This window comes from Antechinus flavipes, chromosome 5 (assembly GCF_016432865.1).
Source record: "Antechinus flavipes isolate AdamAnt ecotype Samford, QLD, Australia chromosome 5, AdamAnt_v2, whole genome shotgun sequence".
Lineage (NCBI taxonomy): Eukaryota > Metazoa > Chordata > Mammalia > Dasyuromorphia > Dasyuridae > Antechinus > Antechinus flavipes.
In genome coordinates this window covers 188,788,600-188,807,986 of record NC_067402.1, presented here as the reverse complement: position 1 = coordinate 188,807,986, position 19,387 = coordinate 188,788,600, and the positions used below count along the sequence as shown (strand labels likewise).

Sequence of the window (19,387 nt, the reverse complement as noted above, 5' to 3'; positions counted from 1 at the left end):
TCTTTGGGTTATAAAGATATTGTTGAACTTTTTTCAGCTGAAAAAAAAGAGCTAACTTATTCTATAAAGTATGCAAAAGTAAAAGTAGGAATTCTCAATTTATTTCAGAAGATTCATTTTTATGATAGAACATCATTATCTATGAACTTTTTTCAGTATTGCTAGTGTGTTTACAAATATAGTTAAAAACAAGTTTGACTGGTAATGCATATTAATAATGTACTAGTTGTTTAAATATATTGTAATTGTTCTATGTAAACATATCCATATTTTAGGATGAGTTTAATTTTGATGGTATTTCATACTTGTATGAACATTTGTGGGTTATTCCAGTCATACACATATGTTAATACTCTAAAAGATATTTCTGAATCATAAGAGATTAAATTGTGTCTATTTGATTTTACTTTTATGCATTTTAGTGTAAATATTTTGCAATTAGTGATCCATATATAGTGTATCTTTTAACATTATTGAGCAGAACATTATTCTAATCAAGATAATCTGTTCTCCAACCATGTAATCATGTGGCCAAATCTCTAGTTTGATTTCTTGATATTGTTCTCAATACCAGAATATCAGGGTGAAGCTTAAAAGAAGAGTTGGTTGTGATATGGACTCTAATATTTATTATTACCACCAAATGAAATGTATTTTAGAATTGAGAACTATTGGTCTTGTCTGATCTTGACCAAAATCCAAAACCAAAAAATACCTTGTACTTAGACATCCTCATTTTACAGGTGAGGAATCCACAATTCTGAGAGATTAAATGAAAACCCATGATCACAGGTGGAAGTTGAGTTTAGATATTTGCTGCCTACCAATATAGTAGTCTTTCTGCTGTGAACATATTGCTTCACAAATCGTATCAAGGGGTTCTGCTAGAAACTCCTTAAGTACTTATATTCATCTGAGATTGCTGAATTCATCATTAAGAGATGCCTTAATTAATAAAAGCAGGTGCTTATAGAATGTATTCTTTAGAAATATTTTGGAAATTTTTTTAAAAAGAAAAATTTTTATTCCCTCTTTGTTGGCCTGTGAATAAACAAAGAGAATAGTACAGATAAAGTTGGCTATTTATTATATTCATTAGTTTTAGTTTCTTCTGCTGCCTTGACCAAACATGTTTAAGTAATAACTATTTTCTTTCTTTTTTTTAATAGCTTTTTATTTACAAGTTATATGTATGAGTAATTTTACAGCATTGACAATTGCCAAACCTTTTGTTCCAATTTTTCCCCTCCTTCCTCCCACTCCCTCCCCTAGATGGCAGGATGATGTTAAGTATATTAAAGTATAAATTAGATACACAATAAGTATACATGACCAAAACTGTAGTAATAACTATTTTCAAGAAAACTTGAGAATATAATACCTCTGTTAGTTAAGTAAAAGTTTGCATTATTTTTTGTGGTGATTGTTTTATTGATAAAGAGTATGGCAAAAACATCCCCCAGATATCTTTGATTAACTGATGCAGGTGGTAGTCATTCGTTTCTATGTAATTTCAGAAAAATTGCTTTGGGGTTGGGGCAGGAAGGGAGGGAGGCTGAGTGATGGATTTGTGATTTCACTGACTTGGGAAACTTCTATTGGGGAAACTTCCTCTAGTAGTACAGATCTCTATATACTAAACAACTTGCTTAGTCTGACACACTGAGGGATTGTGACCTGACAAGTCACATAATCAGTATTTGACTGAAGTGGAACTTGAACTTAGAAATTACTTCAGTTATTTTCAGAAAGTTAAGTACTTGTATATTTATTCAGTTTTCTCATTATATAGTAATTAACAAACTAATTAACCAAAATCATCACTTTGCATATTGAGAAATGTCATTTAGCTATGTATTTTGAGAAACAATTAAGGTTGTTTCACACCGTACAAATGACTCATTTGATTAACAATATGTTTTTATTTAAATTGTCTTGGATTTTATCATCTCTGCCGTAGAAGAGTAAAATTAAATTAAATGTATTTTTTAAAAAGAGAAATATTTAAATTTTCTGTGAACTATTCTGGTTGTTGAAACATTTGTTATGCTGTGTGCTGCTCTAGTTGAAAGGAAAATTGTTTTTGATTCCTTAGAGAACCAGACCAACAAAACCACAGATGCGTCTGTGAATAAAAGAGCAGCTGAAAATACACCACAGGTAGGATTATTCTTCATCATAAAATCTCAGTTAAAATCCACAGGGATATATATCTCAATTATTTCTCTGATCACATTTTTAATCAACTGTTTTTACAATTGTTCATTCAAATGCTTTCTTTTATTTCTTACATGGTTGACAAGAAGTATATTTTCTTCTACAGTGACACTATTACAAATGTTTCTAATGTTTCCATTATAATTTTTGTTTTAGTATATTGCTTAGTTGCTTCTTGGATTATACACATGAATTCTTAGAGCAGTCTCCTTGAGTACCTTGATGTACTACTAAGAATTCTACCTGGTTTTTATCTTCCTTCTATAAAAATTTTCTTGATAAATTGTTTGTAGTTTTTTAATCATTAATTTGTCTTTATCATCAGCTGCAACTTTTAAAAGGAAGGGCAGTAAGCTAATTAATGAGAAACTTTTTAGAAGTTGGACAAAACTCATAAACCTTCTATCTCATTGCCTAAAGTAAAAACCTGGTTTTGGATTTCCTACTAACTTTCCTAGTTTTCTATTTGTGAAAGCAACAAAAACCTACTGAAGTTCTGATTGATCGTGTTTTATATATAATTTACATATACACATCCCCTATGTATACATCATAAGTCTTATCCATTTTTGAAAACATTTACAACTAAAAAGAACAAAATTCTCTAGTGTGGTAGGAAGAAATGACTGGTATATGTATTTGAGAAAATAGGATAGAAATCTCATGTGTAATGACATTTGATCTTGATTATATTCATTTTTAGGGCTAAATTAGTTCATATTTCTGGTTTATGAGGTAGAATTTTTTTTTAATTCAGTGAATGTCTTCAGGTGAGAGGTGAATATGTATTTCTTTGTGATAGAGCTAAATTATGTAGCTTTATGATTAGTCTGTTTCATGTTTCTCTTCACTGTAATTCGAGTCATAATTTTTCCACTATCATGTGACCTTCACTTTACAGAATTTCAACCAAAAATAAAATCTCTCAGACATTTTATGGATCTATTTAATAATATAACAGCCATAATTAAAGAAACAATTTTATTTTCCAATTTTATAGTCTGTCATATACTGTTAAAAAAGGAAAAATTTGGGTAGGAACAGCAAACAGGAAGACAATCAGACTTTTCTTGAATCCTGGATTTTAGCTTCATTTAAAATATATGTTGAACTAGTTACACAGTATAAAATATAGAATGTTTTAGAAGTTATATTCAGAGACTTTAAATGACATTTGTTCAAGAATAACATATACCAAGAATTTCATATTCAGTGAATCAAAGAACTTTTAAAAATTCTTTCTCATAGCATTGTTAATGAGCATGCTAAATAACCTTTTCAAGACTAAAAGAAAAAAAATGTTTAAAACAGTAATAATAATGAAAAGCTGTATACTAATTTCAGTCTTGTTAAGTTTTTATTCATCTTTTGACAAAATACAACTACTATTCCTATTAAAATTATAAAGCAGAAGAATGAAAGCTTTTCTTAAAATAAGTAGTATCTATCCAAAACTAAGAACCAACATTATCTGTAAAGAGAGGTAAGCTAGAGAGGCCTTTCCAGTAGCTTCAGGGTAAAACAAGCATGTTCATTCAATTCCACTGTTTCACCAGGAAAGAAATGAAACGCATCCTTATTCATCCATGGCTACCGATGTGCATAATGTCATATGCCATTGTCAGAAAACTTAGCAAGGAAGAAATTCAGAAGCTCCTCATTAAATGGACAATATAAAATAATTAGTATTCTAGAGAATTCAAATTGTCCAGTTTTCTCATTAATAATATCTTTTTCTTGGTGCTTTTTCCTTCCAGTTCTTTTTTCTTATTGTTATAATGAATATTTTGAGTAATAATGGTGATAATGAACTTTTGCTTTACCTTTATGCTATTGAAAAGGTCTCTCTAGCTTACTTCCCTTAACAGATAATGTTGACTCTTAGTTTAAGATAGAAAGCTTTCCTTAAATGAATGGATGCCCATCAATTGGAGAATGGCTGGGCAAATTGTGGTATATGAATGTTATGGAATATTATTGTTCTGTAAGAAATGACCAGCAGGATGAATACAGAGAGGACTGGCGAGACTTACATGAACTGATGCTAAGTGAAATGAGCAGAACCAGGAGATCATTATACACTTCGACAACGATATTGTATGAGGACATATTTTGATGGAAGTGGATTTCTTTGACCAAGAGACCTAATTGAGTTTCAATTGATAAATGACGGACAAAAGCAGCTACACCCAAAGAAAGAACACTGGGAAACGAATGTGAACTATCTGCATTTCTGTTTTTCTTCCCGGGTTATTTATACCTTCTGAATCCAATTCTCCCTATGCAACAAGAGAACTGTTCAGTTCTGCAAACATATATTGTATCTAGGATATACTGCAACATATCCAACATATAAAGGACTGCTTGCCATCTAGGGGAGGGGGTGGAGGGAGGGAGGGGAAAAAATCGGAACAGAAACGAGTGCAAGGGATAATGTTGTAAAAAAAAAAAATTACCCTGGCATGGATTCTGTCAATATAAAGTAATTATTAAATAAAAATTAAAAAAGAAAGCTTTCCTTTACTATGCTTTCCAGTGTTTTAATAGAAATAATAATTGTATTTTGTCAAAAGCTACAGTGGACAACAGCATTCTTTAAAAAGGAAGGAAATGATGTTTTGCTTTGTTACTCAGCCCAGATTTACCTCAAAAAAGGAAGACCAATAGTGCAATTTTTATAAGCAGTACTCTACAATATCTAAATTAGAAAGATAGAAGGACCATTTTTTGGTTTCTGTAAAAGTAGAACATAAAATGAAGAAAAGGAAGTGCTGGTGAAGATATAGAAGGAAAAGGAACAGAATAAGTCACAGAAATATGGGTTCCAATACCACGCCTTAGGTAAACTACTCTTGAGTTTGAAAGAGCCATCAGATCTTGCTTCCCATGTACTTGCAATTATAGCCACACACCACCATACCTCACGTTTTGTAGCATATAGTTGCAGAAAATTACAAATACAATTGCAAGTCTAAAAAAGACTTGCAAAATTACATAACAAAGCATTATTTTAAAATATTCCTAAAATATTATCACTAAGGGTCTAGTTATTCTTGATTGTAAACCTATCATTTACCTTTCTAGAATGCCACATTTGGAGTTCTTTATTTTTCTGGGATGAATCTTGTGTGGTGCTCACTTTGCTCAGTTCTTGTAGTCTTTATTTCTGGTTGCTTTAAATGTATAGTTTCCTTTATCTGGAAGTTTTGAATTTTGACTTTAATATTCCTAGGAGTTTTTATTTGATTGATTACTGATGGATTCTTTTTATTTTGCTTTGTTACCTGGTTTTAAGAGGCATAGGCACTTTTTTTTTTTTTATGATTTCTTAAATATGTCTAGGCTCTTTTTTGTTCTTGACTTTCAGATCCTTTATTGATTCTTAAATTACCTCTCCTTGATAGTTTTCCAGATCATTATTTTTTTTCTATGAGATAATTCACATTTTTTAATTTTTTTCAGTCTTTTAAGTTTTATTCTTTCCTGCTATCTCATGGAGTCATTAGGATCCATTATTCTAATTTTGAAGGATTTTTATTGAAAGCATACAGAATAAAGATTTAAATTAAATACCTAAAACATGGTATTATATTATAGCAAACTAACACCATAATTCATAACCGGTCTTGAAAATATAGATTAGCTTTCCAAAATATAGGTGTAGATATAATAAAGTTAAACACCGCACCCCCATTAAGATTTTTGTTCACATATCTTATTAAGTTTTTTGAACTCTTAGGTCTGTAAAAAAAAGTCTTAAGTCATTTAATACAAAGTGTCTTACAAATAAGGAACAAAATTGAGGGACAGAGTGGTGGTCTTATGATAAGCTAATTACTTCAGAGACGTTTAGTAACTCCTATAGTAGGTTGATGAAGAACCAAAGTTCTTCTATGTATTGATTGAATACGTAGGCTTAGTAGGTTCCCTCTCTTCCCCTTAATCTTTAGAGTTATCACTTTAAAAAAGAAGAAGAAGAAGAAGAAGAAGCAGAGCCCAGAGTATTTGCAGATTTGGGAGATTTCTCCCCCAATAAAGGTTGTTAATCAATCCCATTCTGTTGATGAGAAATCAAAATTGTCTACTTATCTCTCATTACTAACATTCCTTGAGAGATTTCTCAAGTAAAAAGATCTCATTCTGACTTCATTAATTGGAATTTATGATAAGTTAGATAATATTAGAGAATATATTCATTTTGTATATTGTGTAATTACAAATTGTAGTTATTTAATTCATTGATACATCTTTTACTTAGGAGATGTCCTAAATTCTTTTAGAATTATTGTGGTAAGTAATAAATCTATATTTAAAAAAGAAAAAAACCATTTCATTAATTCTTATTTTTCACAAGATTAAATTGAGCTTTTCCTTAAAATCATTGAAATTTAGTGAGTAAACACTTTACTGATTTAAATAGGAATGTAGATGTTAATAGATGTTTTATCTATCTATCTACCCATATACATATATATATATATATATATAGATCACTGTAGTGATATATCCACATTTGTTCCATGAAACCAATTTGATGCATTGTGTGTATTTCACAGTGGGAAGCTTGCAAAATATTTTTGCTCAGAAATAAACTACTATTGAGTTATGTAATATTGATTCTGTACAATGTGTGTGTGTATGTGTGTTTGTATTTTCTTAATTCTGTGACCTATTTTTTCTAGAAGAGTGTAAAAGTCAGGGAATCTGAAAAGATTTTGCAAATTTGGGAGGGAAAGAGCAAATAGATGTATTTCCATGAAATCAGAAAAATAGTTGTCTTACTTTGCCTGAATGTCTGTGTCTGTTCAGAAGAACTTGGAAATGCTTATTGTAACCATTATGAGGCTAGTTTTCTCACATGATAAATAGATTGCTTGAGATGTCTGATTGTGAGAAAACTCTTTTCATTAATATTTGGATCTAACTAGCTTACTAGTCAAGGTAACTTGCTAATTGTTCCTAATTAGCAGATAGAAATGGTCCAGTTTTCCATCCTTGTCACTTCTAGATTCAAACAGTGCAATAAAATTTTCTCCTAGTTCTCCCAATTGAATAAAATTTCTTCAAAGACAGAAATTGTACTAGACAAGATATAGTCAGTTGTGGTTCACTCAGTTCCCATAATTAATCATTTGGGGTCCTAATCCCTCAATTCTTTCACAGATAACATTCACACTCCTATAAACCAAGAATGATTTCTATTACATGTTAAAATACTTGATATAGGTCTAGAAAAAAATAGAATGTGTGCTTTTCTTTCCCCCTAATAACTCTAGTGAGAGACTTAATCCAAATTCATTAACAGCTCAATAATATTTTATATTGCCTGATATTCTTTAATAATGAAAGAATTGAGCAAATCTAAATATATAAAAGTAGCCATAGAATTAATTCAACTTTTTAAATTAACATTTGGATTTAATAATTGATATTACGAATTAATAACCATTTAACAATAATTAAAGAGTTGTGTTTGAATTTAATAATTCGATTAATTCAGTTGTAATTTGTTGCAGTGGTATGCACTGTTGGTATCCTCTACCATTACATCTTTTCTTTAATTGAAGTTTTTTATTTTTATTATTTTATTTTATTTTATTTTATTGTTGAGGCAATTGGGATTAAGTGACTTGCCCAGGGTCACATAGATAGGAAATGTTAAGTGTCTGAGACCAGATTTGAATTCATGTTATCTTGACTTCAGAGCTAGTATTCTATCCACTTGATCCATCTAGCTGCCCCAAAGTTTTCAAAACATATGCAAGGATAATTTTTCAACATTAACACTGAAAAACCTTGTCTTCCAGTCCCCTCCCCCCCTTTACACTCTCTCCCCTAGATGACATGTAATTCAATATATATTAAACATACCATTACATCTTTAAATTATTATCTGAGATTTCCATTATATAGTTTATAATTCACATCATATTTAAAAAAAGATTCTTTCACAGTTATTTGATATTTTTAGCACTTTTAATAAATTTGTTTTTTTCTGCCAATTTTGAAGCTTGAAAACAATGAACAATCCTTTCCAAATTCTTATCTTAGCAAGAGATGTGATTTGTTTTGTTTAGAGTTTAATTTTCATCATTTTCTTGATATCCTTGTATATGGAATATTTTTCCATTGAATTGTGCTAAAGGGAGAGAGGAAGATTATATTAAACTTTTTCTTAGACATCTTTATTCTGGTGACAGGAATTGCTACAGAATGAGTATCTGTGTATTCATAGGAATCTACCCCTTCTAATCAATAATCTAATATGATTTGTAGAGCTTTTTAAAATCAATCACTTGTTAACCCTAGCTTCTGATTTTTTTCCCTGTTCCTTTACAGAAATTATCTGGTCTATCAAGGAGTGAAATTAGTTCTGGGATAGGAAAAGAACATTAAAGTAATAGTTATCATTGTATTAAAATGAATCAATGATAAATTTTGAACCTGAAGAAAACTTCCTGAGTTAAATTCCATTAGAAAGTTTGCCACAGTATGAATTTCTGGGTGTTTTAGGGAAAATAAAAAAATGCCACTAGCTTTTCCTATGAATAAGAATTTGAAGAATTGAAATACTGTATATTGTTAATTCACTCTTCCATTCTTTAACTTTTTTTCTGAATTCATAATAAACACTGTAACAGTACATTTCTACGTGGGTCATACACTTGATTTATCCTTTCTACATTTACTAATATATAAAAAATTTTCCGTAAAAAGACTCTAAAGTATCCTAACTTTTCCTCAAACATCTTTTAAAGGTGTATAATTTATTTAAAAGTCTGGATAATGCCTGCTACTCCATATTCCTCCATGCCTTATCACAGCTCCCTCCACCTTCCATTTAGTATCTAATCTAGACTTTTCCAACTCCCCTTCCCCTTTTGCTTCAGCCCAGTATTCCCTTTCCCCCCTTTCCTCTTCTTTCATGTCTCCCCAGTTGCCTTTGCAAAATGCAGAAGTTTTGTCTTTCAGAGTGGAAAAGCCACAGGCAGTGATTCAGGAGGTGTCATTGATCTCACATTGGATGATGAAGAAGTTGGTACTTCCCAAGGTAAGTTCAAAAAGTTCCATTTTCTAGAGAGTGCTTCACATTAATAATGATCAAAACCAGTCTCTGGAGATCTTGAAAATCTTTCATTTCAAAATTTTACATAATGAATGTATTCTTGTTGGTGTTCTTAAAACAAATACCAGAAAGTTCTGATATTTGGCTTTTGGGCTGCTTCTACTTTAGTTATAAAAAGTTAATTTGTGTGCTACCAGAACACTGACTTGACAAATGTACATTAACAGTTCACTTCCCCCCAAAAAAACTTAGTCTTTATCTTTAACCTATCAGAATTTTTAGGTATTATAAAGTATCAAAATCTGCTAATTTTGTCAGATTTTTTTTATTCTTAAAAATGAATTTATTCATCAGTTTAGATGTTCTTTGGAAACTAATAGTTCAAAAAAGAAAACTTGTTTTTACTGACTTTTCAACTATTACTTTAATGCAGTTCTGTTATGAAAGCATGGAAATCCTTGCTATATGTTGCATGAGGCTTAAATTGTTTTTGTAAATTTTGGCTATTTTAGAAGTAGCAAGTAAAATTATGTATTATTTAAAATCCATGAGGCCAGAGCTTAACAAACAAAACTTAATAAACATAGAGTAGGCAGGAAGTGAAGAGCATAATTATAAAAGACAGCAAGAAGTGCTGTTCTAGCGTATTTTCTTCCTTCCTCAAAGAATTCAGAAAGAATGGCTTTCATTCCTTCTGAATTCTTCCCTTACAGTAGGAAACTGGCATATGTGTTGATGCTTCTTCAGAAAACCTTAACATCCCATTTCTTCAGTTCTTTCAAATCCCAAGACATTCCTTTATTCCATCTAGAGCACGGGGAACCCTCAGCCACATAAGGCTTGTGGAATCATTTGGTCTGGATCTGCCGATGCAATCAAAGGCGACAGTAACCTCTCACTGCTTGAGTTATTTAAGTGTATAATTTTGTGGGTCCCACAAATGATTTTCAAAATATGCAAATGGTCCTTGGCAGAAAAAAGGTTTCCCATTCCTGATAAGGAATACTATCAGGAAGGGGAAACAAAATAGCATAATGAATTGAGCACCAATCCTGGAGTCAGGAAAGAATTGCATTCAAGTTTGCCCTCACACTATACAAGTAACCTTTATTTACTTCAATTTCTTCAAATGTAAAATCAAAAAAATAATAACATCTACTTAACAGAATCATTGTGATAATCAAGTGATATACTTGTATAGCACTAAAAATAGTGCCTGAACATTCTAGGCACTGAATAAATGCCATCAGATATGGGTAGTAAGGGGATCTTACCATTCATTGACTCGTTAAGGGTCCATTTAATTGATTAAAGACTGGTATTCCTCTATCTGACACTAACCTCCTATTATGCCAGCCCTTTCTAGGCCTTCCCTCTTACACCTATTTTTCCTCTCCTTGTAAACTTTTAGTCTCTCTAATCCTCAGTACTTTTTCAGGCAACTACCTCTGCTCTACCTCAACTCTGTAATTAGTAATTCAATTCTGCATTGTCCTCTGCATTATTCTCATCTCCTGTTCTTGTCGTACTCCAAACTTGGATGACTCCTATCTATCTCCACTAAAGTACTATCCAGCAGAACTGGAGAATTTTACAGACTCATGCTGATTCTGTAACACTGCAAATATGGATTATCTGTCGTCAACCAGGTAGAAAAGGAAGTATTAGTCTTTTCTTTCTCTTTCTCATGATTCCCCATTGATGATCCATCTATAGAAGCCATTCCAGAAGCTTCTCCTCAAGCCTCCTATAAATTCTGATTTCCCTCTCAGGTGAAGCCTTAAACCCTTTTTTAACTGTATAAGTTGAAGCCACTCACCATGAGAGCCCTGTTTTCCTCCTCTTCACAGAATTCCTTAACATTGTTTCTTTTTCACTCTCTCCTTTTCTCTCTGGTAATGATCTTTCTACATGTACCCTTGATAACTTGATCCCTTCTTGTCTTCTCTAGCAGATTCCAGTCTCCAATAGACTGCAGCCTCAGTTTTTCCCCATCTCTCTCAAATCTTCAGCCGCTTCCCTTTCTAACAGATTCTCTCATTTCTGTTAAGGCAGTGGTCTTCCTTCAATATTCTTCACCCAACATACTCATTTTCAAATCTTGCCATTTTCTACTTTCACAAATCTTTTGACTTTGAGTTCCATTTCTGTACCACTTCAGTTCTGATCTCACTACTTCCCTCTGTGTTTGCCATAATATTTTTTGGTCTTTCTGCATCAGGCCCTTCCCTATTCTGATCCACTCTTTTCCCTACAGGATTTTCCTTAAGCACACTCTGTGCCTTCTTGTTACTTGTTAAAAACTATATTAATTCGTTGGACCTTTAATAACTTCCCTCAAACTTTTCTGACTGGCTGGTCTACTTGTTCTTTATTTATTTCTCATGTTCCATAGTATCTTTAGCATTGAGGGTAGAATTGTTTCATTTTTTGTTTTTTTATGCCCAGTACCTTACATGTGCCTGGCACATAATAGTTGCATATTAGACACTTCTTGCTTGCTTGATAACAGTTTGTTATTCCTCCTCATAAAAAACTGACATTAGTACAGGAGTGGAGTCAAACAACTCATTTATTCCTGAAATTTTGTAGATTAATTTGATTTTCAAAGAAACAAATGTCCTGTTTTAACTTCATAAAAATGTCAAGAAAGTATAAGGGGTTTTGAGAGAATGCAAACAGAGTTTGTCCTGGGAATCTTATCAGCCATCAAGGTTTTACCAGTCACTAGTATTTGCATAAATAATTTTAGAGTCTATAATAGGTAAAAGCCTTTATTTTAAAACAACAGAATTCTTGATTACATTACATGTACTTTGAAAGAGAAGATAAATTTTGGATATCCTTTCACTTTAAGTCATACCACATAGCTTGTGCCATATTAAGTTATAAGCTTGTGCCCTTCTTTCTGGGGCAGACAGATGATGAAATGAATGGTATACTGGAAAAATTGACCGATTCAGGTATGTACCTTAAGAAAATGGTTGATAAAGAAAATTAGATCCAGTGATAATTAATGGTAAACCTAAGCATATGAAAAGAATATTACATGGATTGCAGTATTGAATTCTATTTAATTCAACACGGTTGTTACAAACCATCAAGCACGTAGGATGCAAGGATAAAAACACCTCCTGCCCTCAAAGACTTTACTTATTCTAGAAGATGTATAAAGTATACACATATAAGTAAGAAAGAAGCACTACCAATTGAGAGCAAAGGGAAGTAGGAAAAACTTTAGGTAGAAAGGGGCATCTGAGCCTGATTCTTGAAGGAAAGGGAGTTTTCTGAGAGGTACAGGTGAGGAAGCATTGCATTTTAGGTATGAGGCATAACGTGCAAAGACAAAGAGATTTGGGAAATGTCTACTTACTAGGGCAGGCTAACAAAACATTTGATTGCATGAATAGGGAGTAAAATAAAGTGTTTGGAAATATAAGCTGTAGTCAAATTATAGAGAGCCTTCAAAGTATAGGCTGAGGAGTTTGTGCAGAGAAAATATGAAAGCACTGACAATCTTGATAAAGGAGACAGAAGTTATCAAATCTACATATGTTGGCGAATGGAGAGACTGGAGGGGCAAAAAGCTTTCACACTAGTCTAGGTAAAAGTATAAGGGCCATATGGAATAGTAGAAGAAAGAAATGTCTTGATAGAAGTGGAAAGATTTGGCATCTGATTTTGAAGCTCAAGGCCCTTGGGAAGCTATTAGAAACTCCTAGAAATGTTCATTTCATTTAGTTAAAGAAGATTTTGCAGACATTTAATTAAAAATGAATTTGTTGCAGTCAACAAGATTCTTAGCTTTAATCTGAAGAGATAGAATTCACTCTTAAACCTAAATGCAACTGTAGATTATATTTGTTATAATCACATCATAGCTCAGTTTTCAATTAAGTAAAGTGGAAGTGGTACTTTCCTACTTGTGATTTGAAAGCAATTGTTGACATCTCAGAGGGTGCTTACATATTATATTCTCATTACCTAGAAAAGAGAAATTATTTATCTTATCCCTGCCTTCTGATTTTCTGACAATGAATAATCTTTCATTAACAGATCCAAAAAAACTAAATCACACATCTGTGTCGTCAGCGATGAGTCAGCCTACTCAGCCGCTTCCTCGTCCATTGCAACCCTTGCAGCCTGCTCCTTTGCAGCAGGCTGGGGTGCCAACAAGTGGACCATCCCAAACGACCATACACCTACTACCTACAGGTATTATTTGCTTTATAGCCTTACTTAAGTTTAATTGGATGAAATAAAATCTTGGGGTTTGCCTTTTGTTTTTAGGGAATTTGAAGTCATCGTGGAGGGATGTCATATATGGGGGAATAAAAAAAGTTGAAAAGAATGAAATAGTTCAGTATTACATTTGATTAATATTTCTCTTTTCAGAAATAAAAGTTTATGTGAGATAAAAGTTTATGAGATCTACTATCCACATGTTAAACTGATTTTGGTGCTTTACTTTCCTTTCCCTAGAGGAGATGTTCACTAGCGCCAAATCCACTCCGTCTCAAGAAACCTTTAATCAGATAACTCAGGATTTTGACATCTTAACCTATCCACCCAGAACTGAATGAAAGCTAGCCAAGAAGGGAGCATTTCCTTTGTGAACCTGCTACAACAGAATATGTGCTGACATAAGTTTTTCAACTTGAATGTTTATCAGCTTTAATATCTTTTGTATCTTCCCTACTTTTCCCTTAAAACCAGAAATAAAAGCAAAGACTAAAGAGAGAGATAAAAAAGCAGTTCAGTAAAATTAAGTAATATATCAATAAATCTGATTATGTATTGAATGTTTGATACCCATAGTATCTCAGCTCTACAAGTAAGGGAGTTTCATTTTCTGGAGATGTACTTTCATTTGTTGTTGTTAGGACCAAACGCATAGAATGTGACTTTTAAAACAGTTTCTGCTCTTGTATGTTTGATTAAGAATGAAATGATTTCTACCACTGTTCCTTCTAGTGCTTTCATAGGTCACTAGACCATGACATAAACTTGTGAAAATTCAAAGGTGATTAATATATTTCATATAACATTTATTAAATTACTTATTGAAAAATCATTCATCTCTATTAGCTATTCCTGATAATCCTAAATTGTCAAATTTTTGTGAAAGAAGCTATATTTAATGAATGTATTTACTTTTGTCAGACAAGAAAATGATCTCTTAAATTCACTTGTAGCTGTGTTTTTGTTTTGCACTTAATTGCTGGAATATGTTTAAATGGTACAATAGTTACTCAACCATGGTTTAAGGCAAGGACTTTATGCTTGTTATGTTTGTATCTCTTCTTTTGCCTATCACAGTGCTTTTAAAATAGGTGGCTGCCATAAGTAAGTGATTTAATAAATGGTCAAATGAATGATTGTTTATCTTTATGTAACAGTTTCAATGGAAATAACTTAAATTCTGAGATTTCTTGCTAATGGATCTTAGTTGATTTTCTTTTCATTATGTTAGTTTTTATTGAACTTAAGGGTTTTTTGGTTTTTTTTTTTTTTTTTTTTTTTGGTTTCCTTAATCCTTCTTTTGCTATTGGAGTGACTGATAATTCAGAAACAACACAGTGAAAAGGTGGAAGAAAGAGGGATGTTTATTAGTGAGAATAAAAGATTCAGTGAATTTGTCATTGAAAAAGTGAAATGAATGAAGAAGCAGAGAGGGTAAAGAAAGGAAGAAAAGGTTGTAGCTAGGTATCTTGGGCTTTGGTACAAGGAAAAATCAGTTGTTTAAAACAAATGGTAAACTTGGGTAGCAAAGAGAAGGGAAGTTAACCATATCTTTTTTTAAAGTTAGTTGGGGGGAGGAGGTGGGGAGCAAGACTTTTAGTTATTGAATCCTTAATGAAGAGCTCATAGCCTAAATCTAAAGTAGTGGAAAAGAAGCCTTCAATAGACTTTTCCTACTAATAAAAAGTTATTAATGCAATTGTTGAATGGAGGATGCTGTTCTCTATTTTTTTCCAAATGTAGAAGTCTATTTCCCTTTTGTTGATAGATTATCCTGTATTTTTCTTTCTTCCAAAATGGAAAAGAGGGAAGCTCCTGAGCTTGGAATTTCTCTGTGACCTTATATATGACTCAATAGCATAAGATATGACAAAGATTTTTGTGAACTTTGGTTAGCTCAGAAATTCTTGTATTATGCACTGTGTTTAAGTATTTGACATTTTTTCAGATTTATCTATGATCTCATTTTAATGCTATCAGGTTAGTTTTCACACCAAGAATGTTGGCTTTTATTTATAATAAAACCTTTTTTTGTTTGTTGCATGTTTGTTAACATCTTTTTCCATTTCCCATCAGCTCCAACCACCGTGAATGTAACACATCGGCCAGTGACTCAGGCTACTACAAGACTCCCTATTCCAAGAGTTCCTACTAATCACCAAGTGGTTTATACCACTCTTCCTGCACCACCAGCCCAAGCTCCAGTAAGAGGAGCAGTTTTGCAAAACTCTACTGTACCTATTCGACAGGTCAATCCTCCAAATGGTAAGAGACACCATTTAAAATGGTTACAGATAATAACTAATATTTAGAAAAGGTTAACGTTAAATATGAAACACCAAAATTGTCTTTAGAAACTAATAAAATTGTTTTCATTTCAGCAAGAAACTAAATTACAGAAAATTTGTTTTTACATTATCTGCATACCTCTCTTTCACTCAGCTTTGGGTTAACTGATTTGTGTTATGTTAATTCAACTACAGAACTAAAATTTAAGCATCCATTATTTATCCTAAAAATATACTTGTTTATATCCATAAAAATATACTGACTCTAATAGAATCATATATTATTCTTACTAAAAGTAAATATCTTTTTTCCACATTCAGAAAACAAGACACAGTCTCTGATAACATGTGGAATATTCTTCAGTTTCAGGAGAGAAATAGTAAATGAGAAGGAAGGAGATAAAGAAAAAAGACTTAGGTAGCTGTGTTACATTTTAAGACTTAATTAACTCGGGGAGTGGGGGAAAGAAAGGAAAAAAAAAAATCTGATAAAAGGTTTGGGAAGCCTAATCTTCACAAGGTTAGGCTTTTTAAAATTCTTCTCACATGTTTCACTTCTTTCTCCTGTATTTTTGTTTTGCTCAGACAGGACTTGAAAGGTCATGTGTTTCATTCATTGATGAGATATTATTTTAGGATTAAAACTTTGTTATAGAAACAAAGAATCATAGAACCTCATATTATAGAAGGGTCTTCAAAGACCATGTAGGAATTCATCCCTTCTATAACATTCCTTACTGCATTTGTTTAAAAAGCTTGTATTGAAAGGAAGAATCCATCCCCATCATCCTAATATAATCTCTTTTTAGTTAGTTTTTTCTTATATCAATACTAACCCCTCTGCAACTTTTACCCTTCACTCCTAGTTCCATGCTCTGGTTATCTTGTAAACAAATCTAATTCTTCCTCCACATGACAGTACTTCTGATACTTGAAGACAACTCTCATGTCTCCTTCTAAATCTTCTGCTCTCCCATCTATATATGGGTTGGACTTCAGACTTTTCACCATACAAATTTCCTTTCTCTGGGTGCACTATACATTTGTAACTAATTAATGTTCTTCAAGTGGAATGCACAAAACTAAATACTGCTAGTTAAGGTAAGCCCAGACCAGAGAACAATATTCTCCTGGCTAGTCTTGGCTACTTTTCCTCTCTTAACAGAATTCAAAATTATGTTACTTTGGCTACCATATCACAGTATTCACTAATAAAATTTCAAGTGCAAACTTTTTTCTAAGTATACCTCTCTTCCCAATCTTATATTTGTAAAGTTAATTTTTAAAATTTAAGCTCAAGAGTTTGCATTTATCTTTATGAAGTTTCATTTAACTTGTTCTTATATCCTTTTGGATCTTAACTTTATTTAAGTGTGTTTACTATTCTTTGCAACTTTATGTCATCTGAAAATTTGAGAAGTATGCCACCAATCCTTTATCCATATGCAGTGTTTTACATATGGGTCAAACAAAAAAAAAAAAAAAAAATCAACTTGCAGTCTGGGCAAAAGATTTAAGACTTGTAATGAACTCAAAATAAGGCAGATACTCAGTATGACTCAGCTGTATGATTTGACAGTCAGGAAAGCTTGTGTACTCTTTGGCCACATTAAGAGAAGCATCATAGCCAGAACTAGAGATTTGATAGTCCTGTTCTCCTCTGCACTTGGAGCAGGATTTCTTAACCACTTTTGTGTAATGGACACCTTTGCATTATGATGAATTTTATAGATCTCAGGTTAAGAATCTCTCACCTGGAGTATTATTTCAGACCTAGGAACTTATTCAGTTATTCACTTGAGTTTGACTCTTCATGAGCCCATGGACTGTAGTATTCTAGGCCCTTCTGTTCTCCACTATCTCTTGAGGCCTCATGTTTGTTGTTTTCATGAAACTATCTCATTTTCTGCAGTTCTCTTTTCCTTTTGCCTTCAATCTTTCCCAGCATTAGGTTCTGTTTCAGTGAATCCTGTTTTCTCATTATCTGGCTTCAGCAACAGTATTTGACCTTTCAGTGTATAGCCTGAATTAATTTCTTTTAAGTGTTGACTGATTTGATCTCCTTGCTGTCCAAGGAACTCTCAAAAATCTCTTCCTGCTTCACAGTTTGAAAGCATTGATTCTCTGATGCTTAGCTTTCCTTATAGTCCAATTTTCATAGTCAAATCTCTATTGGAAAAACTATAGTTTTGATTAGTATAACCTTTTGTCAGCAAGGATTGATGTCTTCTGCTTTTTAGTATACTGTCCAGGTTTGTCATAGCTTTCCTTCAAAGGAACAACTATCTTTTAATTTCATGGCTGCACTCTTTGTCTGCAATGACCTTTGAATCTTAAGAATATAAAATCTGGCTCATCTTCTTCCATTTTTCTCTCTGTTTCCCAGAAAGTGATGGGACTAGTTGCCAAGATCTTTTTTTTTTTTTTTAATATTAAACTTCAAACCAGCTTTCACCCTCTTTCTTCACCTCTTCTCTTTCACCCTCATCAAAAGGCTAATTCTCTTCACTTTCTTCCAACAGTGTGGTATCCTGTACATATCTGAGAGAGATATTTCTCCCCACAATCTTAATCTGGCTTTTGATTCATCTATATTGGCATTTTACATGATGTACTCCACATATAAGTTAAATAAACAAGGTGACAATATGGAGCCTTGTCATAATCCTTTTCCAGGCTTAATTAAACCAATCAGTTATTCCATGTACTGTTGCTTCTTTGCCTGCATACAAGTTCCTAAGGAGCAAGTAAGATGATCTGGGGACTACATTTTGGTGAATTCACTTTTCTGGGCTTTTCTTTAACCTGTAAATGAGTGAATTGGAGTTGATGGTCTTTAAGGTTCCTTCAGCCTCCAGATTTTATATCTCTTAAGTATCTGAAAAGCTATCACATGAAAAACAAAAACAACAAAAAGAAAGAAAAAACTGTCACATGAAAAACAAAAACAACAAAAAGAAAGAAAAAAAACTATCACATGGAAGAGGAATTGCATGTGTTCTTGGCTCTGGAGGACAGAACTAACTAGAGATGATTAGAAACTGTAAAAAGGCAGGTTTAGTCTTGATGTGAGAAAAAAAATTTAACAGTGGAGTTCCAGAAATGGACTACTTTATGAGGTCATGCCTTCTCTCTCATAAAAGGTCTTTAAATAAAATATAGATGACCACTAGTCAGATGTGATATATAAAGATTCTTTTCCAACTACAGGTTTAAATACAAGCCCCCTGAAGTTCCTTTTAACTTTTAATATTCTATGAAAATGCAAGGAATCAAAGCATTTTAAGGCTCATTCTTTTCTCTAGCTTTTAAAAAATTTGAACAATAAGGATTTAATGTGATTCATTGGTTTCACATTTACTGCATTTTTTAATCAAAGTTCCACAACACCTCTAGAATAGATTGGTGATTATGCTTTTTATTTCTTTTGGTAGGGGTCACAGTGCGAGTGCCTCAAGCAGCTACATATGTTGTAAATAATGGACTAACCCTTGGATCAACAGGGCCTCAACTAACAGTACATCACCGACCCCCACAGGTGCATCCTGTAAGTAATTTCTTGGCATTACTAGAT

At 32.4% G+C, this 19,387-nt stretch overlaps 1 protein-coding gene across 4 annotated transcripts in view; it reads left to right on the top strand.

The window, feature by feature from the left end:
• Positions 1–19,387, top strand: part of ATF7IP (activating transcription factor 7 interacting protein) — a 147,369-nt gene that overhangs the window by 116,735 nt on the left and 11,247 nt on the right. For 3 of the 4 annotated variants that reach the window (XM_052001596.1, XM_052001597.1, XM_052001595.1), the window contains exons 10-14: positions 2,096–2,160; positions 9,190–9,268; positions 13,340–13,498; positions 15,602–15,790; positions 19,248–19,360. In XM_052001596.1, coding sequence (XP_051857556.1) covers positions 2,096–2,160; positions 9,190–9,268; positions 13,340–13,498; positions 15,602–15,790; positions 19,248–19,360 — 605 coding nt within the window. Of the gene's footprint in view, positions 1–2,095; positions 2,161–9,189; positions 9,269–13,339; positions 13,499–13,765; positions 14,659–15,601; positions 15,791–19,247; positions 19,361–19,387 lie in introns of those variants that run through there. The other variant, XM_052001598.1, reaches the window with a different exon arrangement.